At 45.5% G+C, this 17,500-nt stretch overlaps 1 protein-coding gene across 1 annotated transcript in view; it reads right to left on the reverse strand.

Annotated features, from left to right (window-relative positions):
* Positions 1 to 495: 495 nt before the first annotated feature.
* Positions 496 to 17,500, reverse strand: part of LOC311364356 (uncharacterized protein) — a gene marked incomplete at both ends in the record, with an annotated part of 34,374 nt that continues 17,369 nt past the window's right edge. The window contains 6 exons of the mRNA XM_084484331.1: positions 496 to 626; positions 3,809 to 3,987; positions 4,359 to 4,533; positions 4,731 to 4,840; positions 5,692 to 5,863; positions 6,995 to 6,998. Of these exons, the coding sequence (XP_084340457.1) occupies positions 496 to 626; positions 3,809 to 3,987; positions 4,359 to 4,533; positions 4,731 to 4,840; positions 5,692 to 5,863; positions 6,995 to 6,998 (771 nt within the window). The remainder of the gene's footprint in view (positions 627 to 3,808; positions 3,988 to 4,358; positions 4,534 to 4,730; positions 4,841 to 5,691; positions 5,864 to 6,994; positions 6,999 to 17,500) is intronic.

Raw genomic sequence — 17,500 nt, forward strand, 5'->3', positions numbered from 1 at the left:
GTGGGGGCACAGAATGACTACTAGAGAATATAATACTGAATACTACGGAATACAGCCCTACAGGAAGTGATGTAATTAGCAGGTGACCTAGAGGTCAAGGACACCTGGGGTCTCTTTAATATCCAAGAGGCCCTCAGTGATATACGGTATTCCATTTAGGGTCTCAAACCATACGGGAGGCGATCAAATGCAGATTGAAACAGATTGGAAATAAAAGGCATGGCAATGAATGAATCTAAAGTCGTTGGAGAGAGATAGGGACTTGGCCCTAAGAACTATCAGGGGCGCCGTGGGGTGACTCTGGGGGGAGTCTCTGCAAAGAGGGGGCCAACAGCAGCGGCCCTAACCCTAAGCCCCCCCCCCCCCCCCCGAGGTCCGAGAGGGCCAAGGGTCGGTGTGGAGGTCCCAGTCAGGCCCTGGAACAAGGCTGTCAAGTCTCAGGGCGGTAGGCCCTTCCTATGTCCTGAACGGCCTTTTAAACCCCGTTCTGATCCCCTACACTTCTGAGAGAACAAAGAAACTTTTTTTCTGCAAGCGCTGGAAATACAAATCCAGTGATCCATGGGAGCGCGTGAGTGTTGGCATCTCCAGCTTGGAAGGGCACAAGGGGGGCGCGACCTCCAACCCTGGAGTAATAAGGCATAAAAAGGCGTTGGTTTCAAGTTCCCCATTTCCGGCAGGATGGAGATAGAAACTTCTAAAGATGGCCTGTGGACAAAGTTTTTCATTTATGGGGATAAAAGGTCAAAAAGGGGCCTGTGCCCCTAGGAGATATAAAAAGTCAGGGGCGGACCGTATACTGTTAGGCAAACCAGGCACTTGCCTGGAGCCCCATGCCCGATAGAAGGCCCCATCGAGGCCTTTTGGGGCCCCCAAAATACCGTCCTTATATTTCTTCCCCATATCTATATTGCCTTTATAAAAATCTGATCGCAATTCCGCTACGCCCCCCCCCCCCCCCCCCCACCCCCGTCAACAATTCCGTCCAGCTTTGCCTGGAGCCCCCAAAGGGCTAAGTACGCCACTGTAAAAAGCGCCTGAGTCCTTCACTCATGACTTCTTTTTTATGAGATAAAGGTGTGACTCTCAATGATCAGACCGTGTTGGATTGGTGGGGTGAAGGTCTGGGAAGAATATTACCTCAACATCTCAGAACTGTGCAACGAGGTGAGAGGTCACGAGACGCAGCATTATCTGAGACCTTTTTAGTTACTTCCTGTAGGGCAAGAGCCCCCAAATTCTTAACGTTACTTGTCCATGATGCACTCTTTCATATAAGAGAGACCCCAGGTCTCTTGCTCCCTTGACCCCTTGGTCACCCACTAATTCTATAAGAGTGTTATATCTGAGAGACAGAGTCACCCCACGGCGCCCCTGGTTGATAGTTCTTAGGGCCAAGTCCCTATCTCTCTCCAACGACTTTAGATTCATTCATTGCCATGCCTTTTATTTCCAATCTGTTTCAATCTGATCATTCATTTGATCGCCTCCCGTATGGTTTGAGACCCTAAATGGAATACCGTATATCACTGAGGGCCTCTTGGATATTAAAGAGACCCCAGGTGTCCTTGACCTCTTGGTGACCTGCTAATTACATCACTTCCTGTAGGGCTGATTCATAAAAGAGAGCAGACGTCTCGATCTCACTCCAAAGTCATTCAGTGCCCCCACATACAAAGTGTTTGCATCACTTATTGTACGACCATGTTGATCATTTTAGTAGTCTCTTAGAATTATTATTTGTCATTATTATCTTGATAAACAAAAGTGACTTATAAAAGCAACCGTTTTAATTTCTTTCAGCGGAACACAGACTGTTGTCCACCACAAAGACACGTCCTCCATAAATGTCTTCCCTGCATCACTTACATTTTTTCGATTGAAGGAAAATTTTCCATTACATTAAATAGCACTTAACACAAAAGCCTACCTACATCCAAGCTGTGTCCATATTAATCACCCTGGTGTGGAGTGCAATAAGTGAGGAGACAAGAGACGGAGATGCGTGGAGTCTGCGTTACTCTCCACTTTAATATATATATATTAATATATTATTATATATGTAATATATATATTATATATTAATATATTAATATATTATTAATATTAATATAATAATATATATATATATATCACTGAACAGCGAGTGAGGTCAAAACGGCCACACAACGTTAACCCAGAACTCGTATCATCACCTTGTTCCTTAAAGGTACAGTCCATCGGTGAATGTCTCTATTAGTCTTACTTGTGGGTCACCACAATGGCAACGATAGAAAACATTGTATTAACTACCAAACTAAACATAATACACATTCACTGACTGAATTCACTGATAAATGTTATCACGACACATTTTAATGCTGAAAATATCAGTAAAATGTTGCATTTTCCACAGAGAATAAAAAGAATCATCCATTTTGTTTTGGCAAGACAGAACCTTGACGTGTTACGTATTCCTGTATCTTCAGTCGATGTCCTCCACTCTGTCTTCCCTTCTTGGTGTGTGTGTGTGTGTGTTCTTGCAGTGGGTGTGGCTCTCTATATTACCCAATATTCCCAATATTACCTTAGCTGAAGAGCGCTTGTCTCTGGCAAAGAAAGGATGATCCCCTCAACAGCTACGCTCCAGGTTACATAACTCTCTCCAAGGCCAGTCTATGGTCTTATCTTCCCTTAGTGTAACAGATCTCATATATTTCTCTTCCCTCCCAAACACAGGACATTTGTATCATTTCTGGAATGAGAGAGTATAGCCATAACATGGACTTTTTGAACTCAAAAGCACATAATGAAAGGAAAAGTGACTTTTTTAAAACAAAAACATGGAAAGGTTAAACAGGGACTTTTTAAACTCAAAAGCATACACTGAAAGGAAAACATCTGGCAGGCTGAATTCTCAATACAGCAAAAACATTCTTGCAGATACTAACACAAACCTGAACTTTTAATTTCAACTGTTGCTCTAACCTAGGAAACATCATCCTGCTGCTGTTGTAGCAGCTTCCTCTGCTGTGCCCCTGACAGGCGAGTCGTCTGTCCGTCAGCACTTCTTGGTGGAAGGCCCCGGAGACGTCTCCCTGAGTGGTGGCGGCCTCCAGTTCCATTATGTTGGTGTACCCGCCGTTATTTTTTCAGTAACGGGGTAATCTAACTAATTACTTTTTCCGTTGTTACAACGCCGTTACCGTTACTGACAGTTAAATGCAGTGCGTTACTATGAATTGATTGAATAAACTGCGTAATCTGAACGCACCCCTGGCTCCACACAAACTGATAGTGAGGAGACCGGGTGGTTTAACAAAGAGATAAGCGATTATTATTGGCTGAGTCATGTTTCATGGTAGTCAATCGGAGCCAGTGTTTTTACACACAAGCCAGGATACACGTGCCACACACACACGCACACACAAACACCAAACAGATTCGATGAAGCAGTAGAAATGGTGAGTCTGGAGCAATCCGATGAAAAGTTGGCATTTTCAAGGTGGAGATATAAGCACTACTTCAAATTCATTGAGGTTAAAGGCAAGAACATGCATGTAAAGTGAACATTATGTCCAGGAGCAAAGACCTTGTCGACATCCATTGTAAGCAACTCTAATTTAATGAAGAATCCCACAACGACACACGCATCTACAAAGCTACTTTTTTTTTTTTTTTACAGTAACGCAAATAATTACTTTCCCTGGTAACTAGTTACTTTTATTATAGAGTACTTCAGTTACTAACTCTGTTACTTTTTGGAACAAGTAGTGAGTAACTATAACTCAATCGTTTTTTAAAGTAACGTTCCCAACACTGAGAATACCATCGGAGCTCCCGGGCTCCAGTTGGATCGACTCCAGTCGGCTCGGCTTGACCTGGATCGGCTCGGCTAGGGTCAGAGTTCTCGAATCACAACAGCATCCAAAGCGTACCTTGTAATCAAGACACATGATTCTGGTCTGGTCAGAGTTGCGACAGGCAAACCCAATGGTTGGATTGAAGCTGGAAGAGGATTTAAAGAGTTAATTCATTTTGCAAATATATTACATATATATTCTTTGTAAATGCATATATCATGAATAACATCGTATAGGCCTACAGTTTGTTCATTTCAGTTTGTTCATTTCATAATAAGAGGTGCAAGTGGCTTTGCTTTATCAGCAAATATTTAGTTTTTTATTGGTGAGAGCTTCTAGCATCCTTATCTCAAGACTAAAACATTGTTATTTTGGGATTGAGACTTCAAACCAACACTGATGTTACTTTAAAGTAAACTAACTCTAAATGTCATGTATGCCATGTCTTACTCTCTGAGGGTTCACACTTATTGTTTCAGGAGCTCTGAAGCCTCTCCTTTTCAAAGTTAAACTCACATGTAGATGTTCTGCCCCGTAGCCAATGCTGGGGTCATAGTGTCTACAGTGACGGCCTCTATGTAGAGTGGTTCCTCGCAGATGGCCCTCGGGTAATCTCTCCTCAGGTTGCTCAGTATCTCCCAGTCCCCTACCCCACCTGGGTTGTCCTGGTCGAACCATTTGCTCCAGCAAACTGTGGACGAATGGAGGGAACGCATTTCGTGTTCTATGTCATGTCTTTGTCAATGAATGTATATTTCTGAGCAACACTTTGATGAGTCCAAGGCAAATTTCCCCATGGGGACATTAAAAGTATATTCTATTTCAAATTAATGAATTAATTTAACACAAAAGCAGATCAGAAAACTTAGCCACGTGTGCTGCACTCACTGCGTTGACTGCAAAACGGTGGGTGGCAGACAAAACGTACGCGATAGTCCAAACATGTCTTGTCTGGCTGGTCTTCCATCTTGCAAATAAAGCCTGTGGTTGCGTCATTCCTGTGCAGAAACATATGATGTGATTTTAACATACATATTGATTTACCCACCTGTAAGTTTGCCTCTGAATTCATCACTCTACTTTACAATTTCAATTTCAATTTTGCCTTCCATGTAAATGTCATATCCTTGACCTAGTCTTCCTTGTCCACAACTACTCAGAGAAATAACTTTCCAAAACACAAAATCTATCGATCCCCTCCAACTCTCAGATCTGCTGTATGGAATTGTTCCCTCATACTTCAAAACTGCTGTTGTCACCCTAATCCTCAAAAAACATTTTCTTGGTCTTGATCCTTCCTTCCTGCACAACTCCCAAACCTACTTGAAAACCTCCAGTCCGGTTTTGGCCCACTACACAGCACAGAACCCGCACTCCTCTAAGCATCAATGACCTCTTGATCAATGCCTTCTTCTCCTTCCGTCTTGACTACTGCAACTCACTCCTCTACTTCATCAGTGCCAGTCCAATCAATGAACTCCAACTGGTCCAGAATGCTTCCGCCACATCCCTAACTCACACTAAATCCTGGCACCCCATCTCCACTGTCCTAAAGGCCCACTAGCTGTTTCAGGCTGCCAGGCTCTGGAACAGCTTCCACTAGACATCAGATACTCAGAGTCCCTCCTGTCCAACACCCATCTATTCTCTACTGCCTTCTCTGAGCACCCTCCTCCCCCAATCCACCCTGAGTGTTTCTGCTGTCTGCCTGTTGTCTGCTGTGTGTTTTACAACCACCACCCCTCAGAGGAAAGCGTCTTTGAGTTTTAGAAATGCGCTGTATAAATTCCATTTATTATTATTATTATTATTATTATTATTATTATTATTATTATAATGCAAGACTTACGCAGCAATCACCTCCCCTGCCGCTGCCACACTGAGGCCAGTGGTGGTCTCCACCTCGATGCCCACTGGATTGGGGCAGATCTTGCTGGGGTAAACGTCGCGCAGGGACGTGAGAGTCTCCCAGTCGCCCGTTCCAGTTGGGTCGTCCCGGTCAAACCATTCTGTCAAGCACCCTGATGCAGAGAAGAGTGGGTCGTGGGTCGTGTTAAAAGTTAAAGAACTCCAAAATCATATTTCAGGAAACATCAGCATGGGCATGCATGGTAAGAGCTAACGGTAATATAGCAATTGGTGATAATAGCAACATTATTAGCATTTTTTTTGCTTCATTTGTACATTTTAATAACTGACAACTGACATCGAAGAGACTTACTTGTGTTTACAGCTTGCTCATGTCGCTCGGGTAGATTCTGAGCACTTGCTGAAAAATTAACAGGAAAAATACTTTTATTGGAGGAGTACAGATTCTTCAAGAAGATAAGCATATCAAAGATAAAATAATGATACCGATACTGAATTACAAATATGGTGAATTTACCTGTCAGCAAACCAGCCATAATGCAAATGGCGATCTGTTAGATAAAATGAAACATACATATTTTAAACATCCGTTATGCTACATTGTGTATTGAATGACTCTTGAAGTAATTAAGTCGAACAATAAAGGGTGTACAGTACCAACTGGAACATGGCTGCAGATTATCTTGCTCTTCTAATACCTAAGGAGAAATCATATTTACAGCATAGCAAAAGGAATCTCAAGGATTTTACCGTGCACTTCTGATAAGTAGCATATTAATACATAAAATGTAAGCAAACAAAATAAATACAATCTCGTCGTATATCTAAGTATGTATCAGATTTCTAACCTACTTTCTACAACTCATAGTTTCAATCAAACCTACTGCACAATAGCGGTAGCTTGACGACAATACCACCATGCAGATCATTTTTAAAGTTTTCTATTAAACCTATTTAAGAGGTCAAAACATGAGCCACTCACCCAGGAGTCTTGAGAGTCAGACCTTTATCATTAAAATAAGTAATGAGTGAAGGACTCAGGATCTTTTTATTTATCTCCTAGGGGCGTGGCGCAGGCCTCTTTTTACCTTTTGACCTGGGCTATTATTATTCATTCAAAAGGAGCCAGTAACTATTATCAATCATCTACCTAGTCAATCCAGTGCAGGCCCAAGTGGTGTAGTGTTTCTTGTAAGAATAACTATATGTCCACAAAGGTTGGCCCGGTTGGTGTCTGGTATCTAGTATCTGGTTGCATTCATTAGAAAAATGTGCATGCTAACCTGCCTGCAACAGGACATAAAAGACCGGGGTTATACCACACTTATGTAAAGAAAAAAGGGAGGATGACCTAAAAAACAAACTGACAAAGGAACCAAGGAAGTGAAACTGTGTATGCGGGGTCAGACTGATCGGGGAATGAATGGATTTGAAAAGTCTCTGTCTTTATGTTGACTAGCGTTGGTTCTCCCCGTCCACCACATCTGGTGGACGGGGAGAACGAACGCTAAACAACATAAAGACAGAGTCAGAACCAGTCACATGGATCACAGTGAAACCCCATCATAATGCAAGCGGCCGCCAGCTACTTTCAAACTCCTTTCCTTTGCGCAAAACACAAACTACGGGGCTACCGCTGGGACAAATATCATACAGCATAATACAGCTGAAGGCATTTCCGGTCGTGCGAGTGATTCAGCATCAAGCAAATTGGCTGGAACGTTTGTGAGCGAAAGACCCGTCGTGTTGCTCCACACACTACTTTTTTGTAACGTAGTTTATATGTAAAATTGTTGGACTCTGTTGAATTAACTGTTTATTATTTTATATAAACAGTTAAACAAGCTCTCGATCTACCGGTCGATCTTCGTTCCTACCCTCACCTATGGTCATGAGGGGTGGGTGATGACCGAAAGGACGAGATCGCGGATACAAGCGGCCGAGATGAGTTTTCTCAGGAGGGTGGCTGGCTTCTCCCTTAGGGATAGGGTGAGAAGTTCAGTCATCCGGGAGGAACTCGGATTAGAGCCGCTGCTCCTTTGCTTAGAAAGGAGTCAGTTGAGGTGGTTCGGGCATCTGGTAAGGATGCCCACTGGACGCCTCCCTTGGGAGGTGTTCCAGGCACGACCAGTGGGGAGGAGACCCCGGGGAAGACCCAGGACTAGGTGGAGAGATTATATCTCAACACTGGCCTGGGAACGCCTCGGGATCCCCCCGTCAGAGCTGGTCAATGTGGCCCGGGAAAGGGAAGTCTGGGGCCCCCTGCTTGAGCTGCTGCCCCCGCGACCCGACCCCGGATAAGCGGACGACGATGAGGGGATAAACAGTTAAACAGTTATTTAATTAACTCTGCACATACTCTGCACATAACAGTATTATCTGCAGTGTTATTTTTTTACTGTTATTTACACTATGTGTTATTTACACTATGTGCGTATACCTTAGCATCCGTGATGTTGAACAGACCAAGGCCCTGGAGAAATGAGTGATGATATAACTTTCACTTTTTCAGCACATTTTTAGTTTCTACTAGAACAGGGGTCAGCAACCTTTTCAACATGTAGTGCCAGTTGGACATTTTCTCATTAATGAGTGTGCCTTAAGGAACAATATATTAAATATTAAGCTGAATTATGACACAGCGACCAAAAACATTTCCAGAAGACCTGGAATTGTATTATTTCCATATAGTCCACAATCATGCATCAACATTTTCAAGTTTTTTTTTGTTGTTATATTTGCAACATGGGCTTACAAATTATAATTACATATATCCCATCTTAAAATACTGCTTTCAGAAACTCAAAAACATATTTGCACTGTGAGAAATGTAAAAACAGACATTATATGAGAATGATGGAAACATCCACATCAATATCTTTAAGACATGTACAGCTTTGCAAAAAACATGTGAAGGCCATGCATACAGGCCACGTGCAACAATCTTTTAACAATTTTCTTCTCTATTACTCACAACATAGGTTTAAAAACAATTAATTTATCCCAATTCAGAACAATGCTTTCAGTAACTCATTTAAACATATTTGCACTGGGAGGAAATGCCCAAAACTGAATAAAGTGCAAAACAAGTACTGATTATGCTGCCGCATTGTAGTGGATTGTAGTTTTTGCAAGTGTGCCAATGATTATGCGTCCACGTGCCAGTGGTGGCACGCGTGCCTAGGGTTGCCGACCCCTGTACTAGAATATAATCATATAGTCTTTCAATTCTCTTAGAGCAGCAATCGAGATGTTCCTCACTGCACAGCCAATGGGTGGAGCTGACCTAGTCCAGCTACACCTCTAGGCCACACCCCCGGCTCAGGTCCAGCCCCTCCCCAACTCACTCAAGTTCAAGTGGCATCTAGCTTTAGCCCCGGAGAGCGAGCTCTGGCTGGGCCACACACAGAGCCGTTTCTTGCTATATGCAGACTATGGGGCTGCATAGGGCCCCGCTGCCACCAGGGCCCCCCCCCCAAAAAAAAAAATTTCATCTATTTTTTCTAAGGCTTATGACAAATATCAAAGAAATAGCTGAAAATGAACATAAAGATGAACTTAGTTTCTGCCAAGTTCAAGGCACATTTGCACAATGATCTGCAGATACCTTGACTCTGTTGGTTATTATGTCATATTTGGAAGCTCAATCTGTAAATTTTTCCCCAAAAAATCTCACCAGAAGTAACCATTCAAAGGGTTATTTTAATCTCACCAGAAGTAACCATTCAAAGGGTTATTTTTCAAAATGTTCTTCCAGGGGGGCATGCCCCTGGACCCCCCTAGCGTTGCTAGGTTACCAACTCACAGCACCACTGCTACAAAAAAATCTAGGGGAAACACTGAAGTAAGTTTAGTTATTTATGTTTTACTGTTTTGGAATGGTGGGTTAAAGTTTTTTTATGTTATGCCACCTTGTTATGCCACCTCAATGTTATGGCCACACATGTCGTATAACACGTGTGTGGATGTGAAGAGCTCCTTCTGGACAGCTGTTGATTCTGATGATCACTAGTGAGAGAGGGTTATGGTGTGTTCGGGATGCAGCGTACACCACCCGCACGAGTTGCTCTTGTGAAGTAATCTCCTGGCTTGTAGCACTTATAGCGTTCACGTTTGTCTTTGTGGGCATCTCTACATGACGAGTCGGAGAAGAGCAGTCCTTGGCTAGTCATTGCTATTGTTAGCTACATTAGCCTCTTTAGCAAACCAACTCTAAAACAAACAACACAATTTTACATTGTATTGCATGCACAGCAAGACCCGGCAATGCATTAATTGGTGACCGGATTAAAGCAGCAATGTTATCAAGTGTGTAAGTAATCAACATTAAAACGACCAACGTGGCACAAATACAAAGAAAATACATCTCCTTACGGGTGCAGCCATCTTTGTTTGTCGAGTTATACGGTTATCCTCGCTGAACTCGGTGGACTCTCAGAGTCCCGAGTGGGGCCGACCAAAAGGGGCCGTGCCTCTGTGAAATGTCACAAGAAAGCTGGGAGATTTACAACTTTGCACCTGGTGCGGGTGGAGTCAGAGTGAGGGTTAAGCTTCTCAGTATACGCCACGGTGTTTGGCACATTTCATTTACAACTTCGCTCAGTTTTAACGCTAATACACAACAGCGCTACTAAAAGAGCATCTCACAGTGGGTCGTAACCCGCCCCCCTCCTTCCTGTTCAAATTCCAGCTGATACAGAGGTACAGTACTACAGTACTACAGTGGTACAGTACTACAGTACTACAGGGGTACAGTACTACAGGGGTACAGTACTACAGTACTACAGTGGTACAGTACTACAGTACTACAGTGGTACAGTACTACAGTACTACAGTGGTACAGTGGTACAGTGGTACAGTGCTACAGTACTACAGTACTACAGGGGTACAGTACTACAGTACTACAGGGGTACAGTACTACAGTACTACAGTGGTACAGTGCTACAGTGCTACAGTGGTACAGTACTACAGTGGTACAGTACTACAGTACTACAGTACTACAGTGGTACAGTGCTACAGTGCTACAGTACTACAGTGATACAGTACTACAGTGCTACAGTACTACAGTGGTACAGTACTACAGTACTACAGTGGTACAGTGCTACAGTGCTACAGTACTACAGTGATACAGTACTACAGTACTACAGTGGTACAGTACTACAGTGGTACAGTGCTACAGTACTACAGTGCTACAGTACTACAGTGGTACAGTACTACAGTACTACAGTGGTACAGTGCTACAGTGCTACAGTGGTACAGTACTACAGTACTACAGTGGTACAGTGCTACAGTGGTACAGTACTACAGTGGTACAGTACTACAGTGGTACAGTGGTACAGTACTACAGTGGTACAGTACTACAGTACTACAGTGGTACAGTACTACAGTACTACAGTGGTACAGTACTACAGTGGTACAGTGCTACAGTACTACAGTACTACAGTGGTACAGTACTACAGTGGTACAGTACTACAGTGCTACAGTACTACAGTGGTACAGTACTACAGTGCTACAGTGGTACAGTGCTACAGTGGTACAGTACTACAGTGGTACAGTACTACAGTGGTACAGTGCTACAGTACTACACTGGTACAGTACTACAGTGGTACAGTACTACAGTACTACAGTACTACAGTGGTACAGTACTACAGTGGTACAGTACTACAGTGGTACAGTACTACAGTACTACAGTGCTACAGTACTACAGTGATACAGTACTACAGTGCTACAGTACTACAGTGGTACAGTACTACAGTGGTACAGTACTACAGTACTACAGTGGTACAGTGGTACAGTACTACAGTGGTACAGTGCTACAGTACTACAGTGGTACAGTGGTACAGTACTACAGTGGTACAGTGCTACAGTACTACAGTGGTACAGTGGTACAGTGGTACAGTACTACAGTACTACAGTGGTACAGTGGTACAGTACTACAGTGGTACAGTACTACAGTGGTACAGTGGTACAGTACTACGGTACTACAGTGGTACAGTACTACAGTGGTACAGTGCTACAGTACTACACTGGTACAGTACTACAGTGGTACAGTACTACAGTGGTACAGTACTACAGTACTACAGTGGTACAGTGGTACAGTACTACAGTGGTACAGTACTACAGTGCTACAGTGGTACAGTACTACAGTACTACAGTGGTACAGTACTACAGTACTACAGTGGTACAGTACTACAGTACTACAGTGGTACAGTACTACAGTGGTACAGTACTACAGTGGTACAGTGGTACAGTACTACAGTGGTACAGTGGTACAGTGGTACAGTACTACAGTACTACAGTGGTACAGTACTACAGTGGTACAGTGCTACAGTGGTACAGTACTACAGTACTACAGTGCTACAGTACTACAGTACTACGGTACAAGGACACCCTGCTCATCTCATTGATAACCAGCAGATGTTGAGCCATCTTCCTTGTTTAGCTCCGTCATTTAGTCTAGTCTCAATCAACATTAACAAGGCTTCATCATAAGTTAACCATTAGGAGGGCCTTTCTATCACGGCCATTTGAGTTAGACACTTTGAGTTATTTTAATTCATACAGCATAGATAATGATCACCCTTTCTTAATGTGTATATATAATGTTGTATAATGAAATACATTCCTTTAAGTCAGTGATTATTAAGGACATTATGAATGAATATCCATAAGGTGGATATACAGTATGCATGCAAAAAAGCAAACAGCAAACCAGTTTTAACTGCAATATTTACTTTTTTTTCATGCATACTGCAGTTATAACTGGTTTGCTGTTAGTTTGCTTTGAGCATCACTCCCTCTTGCATTCATTTCAACATTTTCTCATTTTCTCCCTTTCTCTCTCTGGAAGGTCTGGAGACACCAAGTTATGTTGAATCTGGGGATACCAGTGCTTTATAGAGGTGACAGAGGGGTAACTTCTCCCCTCTGGTGGGAAAAGTGCAGAGATTCAGAATCCTTGAAACACGGAGAAGCCTTCCATTGTTTCCATTAATCTACTTCCCAATATTCCGGGGGTGCGGAGACCTATTTATAGACCTGGGGATGATTAAGTGACAAAGTGCTTTGCCACAAAGGGGACAGAGCTCATTTGTTCTCTCATTCCCCTCCCCTCTTCATTTTTCATTCCTTCTTCTCTTCATCCCCTATTATCTCTATCCTCTACTATGCTCTCTTTTTTTCAGTCTGTCTCTAAAGCCCCACACACACAACCACAAAACATTTACTATCTGCTGTTTGTTCATTTAACGGACACTATCTTCCAAAGGGACTTACATTGAAAACACAGAAATACACTTGCATAATTGTGGGCACACACCACCACTTTCTTTCTTTCTTTGTGTTAAAATGCCCTCATTATAATTTATGCAACATGATTCTCTGTGAAATCATAGGGTTTAATTCACCCGGTGTGGATGAGTCATTCAGTTGGTATTCATTTTTGCTGTGATTTGGAAAGCTGATCAATTCTTTGACAAAGATGCATGAGCAGGAAAATCTCTCATCTTATTCCACGTTTGTTTCAATAATTATTTGTTCATGTGTATAAAATACATTTGTATCTCTAACCCTGCATGCAGACAGCTGGCCCCTTACTATGCCCGGGACAGCAAGGTGTCCTGGTGTGAAAGTAGAGCATTGGACAGTAGCAAAACCGAAATATCCATACATGCACAATAGATTGATGAGGAGGGAGAATCGACAAAGGAGCAGACATGACCTGTGTGGAGAACAGCCTGCCCTCCATCGCTCACGCCGGCTCTCATCTGGGTTATCCGACGCGGCTCATGTAGAGGTCCTCTCCTGTGTGTTTGTGTGCTGATAGTCCAGCATCCCGGCCCGTCAGCTTACACTATCTGGCCAACTCCAAAGTAGCAAAGTGATCTGCAGGGCGCCATAAGCCAGAGTTTTAAAGACCCCTCAAAAAGCCACACCTAAAGAGGTGCTTCATCAGGCCCTGTGTCTCAGAGTGACAGAGGTGCATGTGGGGCGACAGTAGCTCAAGGGGTAGAGCGGGTTGACTGGTAACCGGAAGGTTGCTAGTGTGATCCCTGGCTGCTCCTAGCTGAGTGTCGAGCACACTACCTCCGTCAACGGACGCATCTCATTGACTTTGCATGGTGGCGCCCTCGAAATGCATTGTGGGTCCGTCCGTCAAGTCGGCTCCGTGGCCGGCGTCAAAAGTTGAGAAATGTTCAACTTTTCCGGAATCGACGGGTCCGTCGGACAATCAGATCGCGATTATGCAAATACACTAGTGTGCCGCTACTTGGACAATGTCCAATGAAATGGTCTTTGTGATGCAACCCGCCGTGGAAATGTCAAAAAGCCGGCCGGCAGCAGGGGATTTAAGAATGGATTTCATGGATTTAAGAATTGGGAGATTGCTGTGGTTCACGTCCAGGGGCAACACTGTCCTTGTGACTACGGGATCCCTTTAGCAATAACAACAACAAGCAGGAAGACGCAGGAAAAAGCTGGCTTTATAACGCCTGGTGCAAGGAGAGCGCAAGGAGAATGTTGCCCCTGTTGCAGGCTGCTTCCACAAAGACTACTCCCCCATACGTCAGACACGCCCTCGCCCGTCCGTCGGTTGACGGAGGTAGTGTGAACGAGGCGTGAGCAAGACGCCAAACCCGAACTGCCCCCGACAAGCCGGCTGTCGCCCTGCGTGGTTGACTCCGCCGTCGGTGTGTGAATGTGTGAATGAATGGTTGTAAGTCGCTTTGGATAAAGGCATCAGCAAAATCCCCTGAATGTAAATGTAAAGTGTAAAGTGTACATGTGCACACCTATCAGCTCACCACAGTGATGAACTGACCAGCACACCAAACGACAACACGTCTGTGTCTGCAGCCAATCGCGCGGCTCCTGCATCGGCCCTCACATCCACTGGAAATGACACCGACGCCACCGGAGATGACAGCTCCGCCTCCGCCCCTGATCAGGGACGGACGTCATCACTGATTGGACAGCCGTTAGAGCAGCTGTTAGAGGGCATCAGGGCCCTGGGACGTATGTCACACAGATGTGCACAGATAGACGGCATAGGAACCGGTGACCCTCATTTAAGAGCTTTTAGGGCGATTTGGAGTATCAGTGCCTTTGAACCGTAGCGCTTTGTAGAGCAGATTATTAACAATGATAATAATGATAACGTTATTCATGATGATGATGATGATGAGGACAAGGTTGTAGTAGTTACACCAGTATGTAACTACTACAAGTCACACCAGTATGGTGTGACTCAAACTGGGTTGGCACATAAGGCATGGTACAACTGGAGAGAGTCACGGGTGAACAGGAGTGGCTTGCCTTTTTAGAACAACGTATAGATACCAGACGCACAAACCGGAGGAACGTAGGGACTAGGAGACATCCTAGAGGTTTGTAATAGCAGGCAATCATTTTCATCACTCATCTCCAACTGTAGCGCTGCTGTGCAAATGTTGGCACAATCCTGTGCATGCATGCGGCTGTCTCCTATACAAACAGGAACTTGATAACACAGCCCCTTCTCCTCGTGGGTTCACTACAGACATGGCGCTACACATTTGACAATTTCTCAGACCATTGCAAAAGCAAGTAATAATAAGGGAAGCGACTATCAATCCAAGGAGAAACAGACCAACACACAGAGCAGAACATCTGTGCTGTTAGCTTTCGCAGGGCGTCACATGGAGGGGGGGCGGGGGGGGGGGGAGGGGGGCTGTGTGGCAGTGTGGCAGTGTGGCAGTGAGGGCAGTGTGGCAGTGAGGGCAGTGTGGCAGTGTGGCAGTGAGGGCAGTGTGGCAGTGTGGCAGTGAGGCAGTGAGGGCAGTGTGGCAGTGAGGGCAGTGTGGCAGTGAGGGCAGTGTGGGCAGTGAGGGCAGTGTGGCAGTGAGGGCAGTGTGGCAGTGTGGCAGTGAGGCAGTGTGGCAGTGAGGGCAGTGTGGGCAGTGAGGCAGTGTGGCAGTGTGGGCAGTGTGGCAGTGTGGCAGTGTGGCAGTGTGGGCGGTGTGGCAGTGAGGGCAGTGTGGCAGTGAGGGCAGTGTGGCAGTGAGGCAGTGAGGGCAGTGTGGCAGTGTGGCAGTGTGGGCAGTGTGGCAGTGTGGCAGTGAGGGCAGTGTGGCAGTGAGGCAGTGAGGCAGTGTGGCAGTGTGGCAGTGAGGGCAGTGTGGCAGTGTGGCAGTGAGGCAGTGTGGCAGTGAGGCAGTGTGGCAGTGTGGCAGTGAGGGCAGTGTGGCAGTGTGGCAGTGAGGCAGTGTGGCAGTGTGGCAGTGAGGCAGTGTGGCAGTGAGGGCAGTGAGGGCAGTGTGGCAGTGAGGGCAGTGTGGCAGTGTGGCAGTGTGGCAGTGAGGGCAGTGTGGCAGTGTGGCAGTGAGGGCAGTGTGGCAGTGAGGGCAGTGTGGCAGTGAGGGCAGTGTGGCAGTGAGGGCAGTGTGGGCAGTGTGGCAGTGTGGCAGTGAGGGCAGTGAGGCAGTGTGGCAGTGTGGCAGTGTGGCAGTGTGGCAGTGTGACAGTGAGGGCAGTGAGGCAGTGTGGCAGTGTGGCAGTGAGGGCAGTGTGGCAGTGAGGGCAGTGTGGCAGTGAGGCAGTGTGGCAGTGTGGCAGTGAGGGCAGTGTGGCAGTGAGGCAGTGTGGCAGTGTGGCAGCGTGGCAGCGTGGCAGCGTGGCAGTGTGGCAGTGTGGCAGTGTGGCAGTGAGGGCAGTGTGGCAGTGAGGGCAGTGTGGCAGTGTGGCAGTGAGGCAGTGTGCGGTAAGGATTCAGAGGTGCGAGCGCGACAGCTGCAATGCGATGATTTCATACACAGCGTTCGTTCACGCATCTGTTCCTTCGTTACCGTCGAAGCCGCCTCCTACGCTGTGACAGGACACATTAGTCTCACCGGATTACCTGTCACAATGCGCCGGTATGATAGCTGACTGCAATATTTTGCTTCGGGGTTTTTTTTTTTTGCGGCTAACAGTTGCTGATGCCAAGACAGGCCGGCCTCGGCCAGGGCCACCGCTGGAACAACACCTCCCCCGGAGGAGCGCTGCGGTGAGACGCTCTCTCTGCGCTCCTCCCCCCCACTCCACAGACACCACCCGCTGATTGTTGACTGGGACCTGATCAAGGTTGTCTCCATGGCAACTTGCTGTGTTATCGCTATGACACCCTGCGGCTGAGACACCGTGGTTGTGATGCCAGGCGAAGCGACTCTCCAGGCCGACACATACACAAACTCTTACATAGATACATGTATGCAATCACCCCCCTCTACCCCCATCCCACGCCTTCGCTGGTTTGTACCCCCCAGTCTGGGGGGTACACCTTTGTATGTATGTTCTGTGTTTTTGTGTTCTGTTCTGTGTTTATGTGTTGTTGTGTGTGTATGTACGGACTGGTTGATGGCTCATTTCGGTGTACTTGTACTTGTACTTGTAACCAGTGACAAATAAAGGACTATTCTATTCTATTCTATTATGACGGGACGAGTTTGGGAGGCAAGACTAACACCAGACTAGCCTATCGAAATATTTTGGGTGGATGAATTTGCGTGTTGAATTCTGTCTTCCTCATGGTGAGGATTACTGCATACTCGCTTTAATAACCCCCACTTACAAATGGGAGACACACACACACACACACACACACACACACACACACACACACACACACACACACACAACCATCTCAAGCATAAATGATCTTGTCTGTCAAACTGCCTCCCCAGCCGTGTCGTTAAAAACCCCCCAGTACAGTAATTGATTCGTTAATTATTACCATCACATCCGTCCTCCATCACATCCCTCCTGCTCCTCCT

The sequence above is a fragment of the Micromesistius poutassou genome (genome assembly GCF_964030765.1).
Source record: "Micromesistius poutassou genome assembly, chromosome: 19".
Lineage (NCBI taxonomy): Eukaryota > Metazoa > Chordata > Actinopteri > Gadiformes > Gadidae > Micromesistius > Micromesistius poutassou.